The sequence below is a fragment of the Bidens hawaiensis genome, unplaced genomic scaffold (assembly GCF_021521415.1).
Source record: "Bidens hawaiensis isolate Kalapana, Puna unplaced genomic scaffold, B.hawaiensis_p1.1 tig00039000_1, whole genome shotgun sequence".
NCBI lineage: Eukaryota > Viridiplantae > Streptophyta > Magnoliopsida > Asterales > Asteraceae > Bidens > Bidens hawaiensis.
In genome coordinates this window covers 137,339-144,045 of record NW_027496847.1, presented here as the reverse complement: position 1 = coordinate 144,045, position 6,707 = coordinate 137,339, and the positions used below count along the sequence as shown (strand labels likewise).

Genomic DNA, 6,707 nt, shown 5'->3' with positions numbered 1-6,707 from the left:
CCGGAAATTAATCAATAACTTCTCTAAATACCAAATGGATAAGAGACGTGTGTGTTAGAGGTGGGGAAAAATCTCGATTCTGAAACTGAACCGGGGGTTCGAACAAGGTTTCAATTCTTTAGAAAAATCATACTTGGACCTAGACCTGCCATAACTGGATCCATCTCTACCCGGACCGACCTGTCAAAACATGATAAAAAATCGACTATACCCGGAACCGGTTCCTACCTGACCCGGTTCTTAACATTTGTTGATCATACCCGACAGTCGTTTCTATCCTGTTCATGAAAATACCTGATTTGTGCACCTACGACTAGACTGTGTTTTATGTTAGGCTATGCGTAGTGAAGGGGCTACAAATTGGGGCAAATTGCGACACGTGGCGCCCAGTCAACAAAGGGTAGGAATTTGTTTTTGGGGGTGTAATGGTGTGGTGGCCAAATACACACACACACACATATATAAAACACAAACAATACAATAATAAAAAGAAAAGGAAGAACGGCGACAAGAAAACCCCACCCCTGCCCCTTTTCGCCCACATATCACGAGGGGGGGCGGGCGGTGTTCCCCTTCTTCTTGCCCGTTTAATCGCCCCATTACGGGTTGCCATATAAAAAAAAGTAGCTTTATAAACTTTTAGTGAAAGCCCATTAGACTCATCGAGCATAAGCCCAGCCCTCTTTTGTCTGCCCAAGCCTGTGTATTATCAAGTATAAAACTGATGAATCAGAATTAGGGTTTTACTTCCTCCGCCACCTCGACTGAATCGCGCCGGACCAACTGTTGCAGGTAGGTATGTTTTCATTCTCTAGGGTTTATCTAATCTGTCTCCATTTTCTGTGTATTCGAGCATCTTATCATTAGATTTAGCTCAATTGTGTTGCTTATTCTCTAAATAGTTGCATCTGTTTTCCAACGTGACCTAATTACATATTGATTTAGTTTGTTATTTAATTCTTGTTGAAATTTGCAATTTTCTATTTGGATGAGTTGTAGTACTGTTATACACATAGTTTGTTACATTGACAGTTAGTTTGCTACATTTTCTGTTATTGCTAGCTCATACCCTTGCTTACTGAAAACTATTTACACACATACCTTGAATGTTTGCAAATTGTTATTATTGCACTGATGATAGTTTTCTAATGGTCTTATTGTTGTTGTAATTTTGTATTTATGCTGAATTTGTAGTTGACTTATTAAGGAGCTACAATGGTTGCCGGAAAGAAGACGGTATGTGTGCTTTTATACTCCATTGTTTTGTGTTTTTGATAATTGATTTGTTAAATCGTGTTTATTATTTAAACTCTTGCAGAAGAAGACTCATGAGAGTATCAACAACAGATTGGCTCTTGTAATGAAGAGTGGAAAGTACACTCTTGGTTACAAGACTGTGCTCGAGTCACTAAGGAGTTCCAAAGGTAGATTTAAGATTTACTTAATTATTTTTTTTTGAAATTAATAGTTTTGAGTCTAATGAATTGTTGCCGCATTGAGATTGCTGTGTAGCATTATTTGACTTATTTGTTGTATCAATTATGGTATTTTAGGTAAATTGATTATCATTTCCAACAACTGCCCGCCTTTAAGGAAATCTGAGATTGAGTACTATGCTATGCTTGCCAAGGTCGGCGTTCACCATTACAATGGAAGTAAGTTCTTAATTATTAGTTTTTACATTTTTTTCTTTTGATATTTGACTATAGGCACAAAGACTGTAACTTTAGGGAAAATAAGAAAAAATATAATACAGGCACGTAAACTTTATTATGTTGTCTCACCTAACACCAATATAATAAAAAAACTTAATAGAATAGTCGGTGTTTAGCGATGCAACTAAAACCCAGTATAAGCTTTGAACCCTTATAAGCGCTTATGTGGAATGTTTGTGAACCGTTTTGTGCGAAGTTTGTTTATGCTTCTTTAAGACAAGTTGTTTTAGAACCTTCAATGAACTGTTTGGAGGGACGAACACGTTCTTTATCACTTTGTTCATTTTTCCGTTTGTTAAGGTTTGGTGATTTGCATTTGTGAATAAAACTCATTTAAATTTTTTTGACTCACACAGTGTAGCTCTTTGTAACTTTTTAGGCACAAAACATTAGTGTTCACATTTGCTTTTTATTGGTTTTAGCTCAGAAGTGTCTGTTCATCTATGTTTAGTTATGTCTATTCTTTTATGTTTATGACCCGTTCATTAATATTGTTGACAAACGAACATGACAACGCTCATTTTCCTTAATAAAAGAACACAAAACAAGAAAACTTTTCTCGTTTAGTTTGTTCGGTTCATTATAGGTATACTAAATTGTCATTAAAGCCCAAAACACGTGTTATTCTTTCATCTGTTTTTTTCTTTTATTGTTTGGGCTAATTCTGTTTTCTTAAATTTATGATTAGATAATGTTGATCTTGGAACCGCTTGTGGAAAATATTTCCGTGTGTCATGCCTAAGTATCATTGATGCAGGTATTGTATCTAAGGTTGTGTTTTTCTTAAAAGATTATGTTTTATCATTTAATTATTAATTTGTTTTGGTTTTTGTCTGTTGTAGGTGATTCTGATATCATCAAGAGCCTGCCAGGAGATCAGTGAAAGATGTATTTCTTTTATCTTCATGTTATTCTTAATCTTTTGTCTTTCAAGTTTTGGCTAAATATATTATTACTCTTTTATTTCCCGTGATGTTTTTCTTGTCATAGTGCGCTTGCTTTGCATTCGGTTTTGTACCTTGTTGGTTTAATATCATCTAATGACTTCCATCATTTGCATGCCCAATTTGACAAAATCAAAAGTTGGTTATTAAAAAAAAAATCTGCCTGACTTCTTTTAATGTTGCCCATGGTTTTGTTCTAGTATCTGTTTTTCATACCAAATAAATAAACATTTGTAAAGCTTAAGATTTCTTGTATAGGGAGGTCATTTTCAAGTAGATAGCAAGTAAAGTTGAATTACTTGACAAACTAAAAAACTTGTAGATTGTTGAAAACAGCTTTTTGATTATCTAAACTAGAATAAAAGTGAACTTATTAATACCGTTTATAAACAATAACTTAGCGAAAAGTAATTCCTATTTAAATTTTAAACTACGTGTTCAATCGCTACAAAATTGAACATGAGATTCTACTATTAATAAATGGACATGTGCGACTAGTTGACTTTAGTGGTGCATAGCCAATGTTTGACCAACACAAAAGTCAAAACCCTCGTCACCGTGGAAAATGTCACGCCACCATGGTGGGTTCTGCAATTCTTTGTATTTTTATTACTTATAATATATGGTATGCCCGAGTTTGATAAAATAAAAATTATAAGGGTCTGTTTGGTATGAGGTAATGGAATGAACGAGGGAATGAAATGGACAAAGGAATGGAATGAACAAAGGAATGAAATGAATTATTACTATTCTATTGTCTTGTTTGGTTACCACATAGAAATGAAATGAATCATCACTTTATTAATTTTTTTAAATTAAATAGTCTACTATTCAATCATAATATTTTTTATCAATTAATAAAACGGTTATAAGATAATGCGATATAGTAATAAAAGTATAATAACAACTATAATTTAATAAAATTTATACTATAATAAAATAATAATGATGATGATAAATAGCAATAATAATAGTAGGAGTAATAATAATAACAAAAATAATAATTATTTTTATTATTAATTATTATTATTATTATTGATCATTTTTCATTTCATTCCTAGAAGGAATGAAAGAAAAAACCACCTTTTGCTAAGGAATGAAAAATGGTATATATGGAAGGGTTTGCATTCCTTAGGAATGATTCATTCCATTAATGAATGGTAACCAAACATGTTTTCTTTCATTCCTTTGAAATGAGTCATTTCATTCCACCTCTCATTACTTCATTCCAAACACTACCTAAGATTTATAAAATACAACCCCGTGAAGCCATCGATCCTTTGTTGGAGTTAATTCTCGAATCCGAGCTATGGGTCGGGAAGGTGGGGCGTGATCGAGCTATTGGATCTATTTAATTAATTACCTAATTATTGCAATTAGAGATTTAGAGATGTTTATCTATTTTATTTACTAGATAGAGAAAGAATTTTATTAATAAATTTGTTTCGTTTCTAGTTGTAATTGAAAGAATTTATGGTAGGATTATGAGAGCTTGATTTAGTTTTTGAGTTATTCATCTGGATCAATAACATTGGAGAGTTCATTCCAAAAATTGTGTGTTTTATGTTTTGATGAGTTATATCAATTCGGCACCTGTATCCTCTAGTCTTAATCTATAGGTAATTATTTCATTATGTTTTATTTTATGTGTGTAACTAAGATTTTGCATTACAAACATTATGCAATTATCTAGCATAAATTGATTGATGTGTTTACAGATCATAAAGTAGCAAAATATATAGAAATCTCCTAGAACCTAAACCAAGAGGATCACAAGATATATCTAAATATACATGGCCTTGGAGATTAGCAAATAAACTTTTATTAACGCGTAAATAACTCGTGTCTAAATTAGGGAAGGTGATTGTTATCAACGAATTAACAAAAGTGTGCAAAAACCTTGTAAACTTATTATGTTTACTTTTACTTTTCTGCTTTTTGACGCATCTTAAGATAAGAGAATATCAACAACCAAATCGTATCAAATTTATAATTATCTATAAGATATGAAAAGAGTTTGAAAAAAAAAAAGTTACCGTTAATTTTGTAATTTTTGCATTTTTTTTCATTACATGGTATAGTCCTATGATTCTCTGGTAATTGGTAATCATAAAAACCTTCATTTATATCATTAAAACTATACACATATTCAAGTATCAACCTAACACGTTGAAATAGGGTGTTAAAAGTGAAATATAATACCTCCTAATAATGCACCGACATACAGCGATTATTTCAAAAAAATTCAAAAACTAATAATCACAAAAAAAGAAACATCACTATAACGAACTAAGCCACCGGTAGGGTCCACAAACTACTCCTCTGAATCTTCACCACCACCGAACATTGAAACCTTAGTATACAAAAGAACCAAAACAAGAACAAGAACAAGTGCAACACCAACAGGAGATCCACTTGCACGATGAATCGAGTTCGGTTCGGTGGAGAACATGCCCGAGACGAAATTACTGGATGAGAGGAATTGGATGACTAGTAGGAGAACAATGGGAAGGAGTAACAGGCCTATGGGACTCAAAAGCTCGGATATGAACTCGGTTAATGCTTCGCTGCCGCTGCCGCTGTCGCCTAGGAGCATTGGGATTGCGAATAACAATGCCACCACTATTTCGAATAGTATCCCGTGGGGCGCATCTGCTCTTGTTTCGTTTAACATTGTTGTTGTGGTTTGTTTTGTGTTTGTGTTTGTGTTTGTGTTTGTGTTTGTGTTTGTGTTTGTGTTTGTGATGAGAGATTATTTGTTTTATTATGGTGGGTGGTTTTATTTAAGGAATGGGAAGATATGGATATGTGAATGGTTGTGTTTGAGATATATATGACGCGTTTTGTGAGAAAATAATTTCGGCTACATACAAAGCAAAATTGATATTATATACTTGGGGTCCAAGTTTCAAGGTAATTGCTTATTGGTTTCATTCTTTTTAAAGTTAGATTTTATTGTTAAAACATTTGTCATATGCAAATTTTAGGTTATTTGGTTAAAAGAACCGAAATCCGTATCTAGATCTAAATTTGTAATAAACAAAGTTAATTTTATGTACGTAGATTCATGTTTTCGATCTAAACTCTCATATTTTGATATTAGTTTGTACTACTTGACATTAAATGAGCAGCATTAACCAACCGTCTCTGAAATTTTGAATGCACAAGACAAGTACTAAATGCTTTCATATAAAAAAATTTCATCTCAAAATGGCCCAATAAAACATATATTAGATTGTATAATGTATAATGAACTTGTTTAGATTTTTGGGGCTTTTATTGGTTTCTTATCAGTCAAGTTCACTTATTTCATTAAAATTACAATAATAGTTTGAGCGAGAAATTTAGGCTACGAATGAATCTTCAAGTGACACGTGTCTCATTTTTTTATTAGAACAAGTAGATATATATAACTTTTTATTAATTCCATGTCGTCCTTGAGATCGTGCTCTAGACGGCGACCGAGCTAGTATAGGGTCTGCGATAGAGGTGGCAATATGAATGGGTCGAATTGGGTGATGGGTCAAAATGAGTTTGGGTTAGGATGCGTTTTTAAACTAGAGGGTTATGATGGGTATGAGTCAAGATGAACAAAGTTAACTCATCTTAGACCCAAATAAAGATTAAAATACAAAGGGGTTTAAAAACCCTTCAAAAAATGAATAAAATAATGATAAATCAAAATATAAAAAAAACGCAAAAAAGTAAAATAACTAAAATGTTTCCTACGTCGTCCTCGTTCATTAATAAAACAACCTGGTTTTGTCTTGGTTCATGTTAGTGTTTTTTCCGGTTTGGTTTTGCTTTTTTTTTTCCCGACTTCGATATATGTTCTGTTTAAATGTTTTTTGTTTCGATTTCTCGGTTTCTATTTGTTTCGTGGGTTTTGTTTGAAATAAAATTGGATGGAGCTTTTTTTGGTCCATTTTAACCCCATAAATAAACTAATTTTAACCTATGATCAAAAGTCACTAGAATTTTCCCAACTCATCTTGATCTTCTTGCAAAATTTCTTTTGATCCATCCTGCTCATTTCAGTTTTGAATTT

General features: G+C 32.6%; 1 protein-coding gene across 3 annotated transcripts; it reads left to right on the top strand.

Annotated features, from left to right (window-relative positions):
* Nucleotides 1–697: 697 nt before the first annotated feature.
* On the top strand, nt 698–2,809 carry LOC143590800 (large ribosomal subunit protein eL30). Of its 3 annotated transcripts, none has more exons than XM_077071168.1 (6): nt 698–792; nt 1,208–1,236; nt 1,319–1,424; nt 1,554–1,655; nt 2,404–2,472; nt 2,558–2,809. In XM_077071168.1, exons 2-6 carry the CDS (start codon nt 1,216–1,218, stop codon nt 2,596–2,598), a joined length of 339 nt encoding a protein of 112 aa, XP_076927283.1. In that variant the 5' UTR covers nt 698–792; nt 1,208–1,215; the 3' UTR covers nt 2,599–2,809. The 3 variants fall into 3 exon arrangements, with proteins under 3 accessions (XP_076927283.1, XP_076927281.1, XP_076927282.1); XM_077071166.1 differs by having other exon boundaries at nt 731–792; nt 1,195–1,236; nt 2,558–2,803; XM_077071167.1 differs by having other exon boundaries at nt 756–796; nt 1,195–1,236; nt 2,558–2,803.
* Nucleotides 2,810–6,707: the final 3,898 nt, after the last annotated feature.

What these genes read in the sequence shown, in the direction of transcription:
- LOC143590800 (XM_077071168.1), top strand. Translation starts at nt 1,216, where the DNA reads ATGGTTGCCGGAAAGAAGACG. An exon ending in CGTTCACCATTACAATGGAA is followed by an intron (nt 1,656 to 2,403) that starts GTAAGTTCTTAA and finishes ATTTATGATTAG; the next exon opens with ATAATGTTGATCTTGGAACC. An exon ending in CCTAAGTATCATTGATGCAG is followed by an intron (nt 2,473 to 2,557) that starts GTATTGTATCTA and finishes TGTCTGTTGTAG; the next exon opens with GTGATTCTGATATCATCAAG.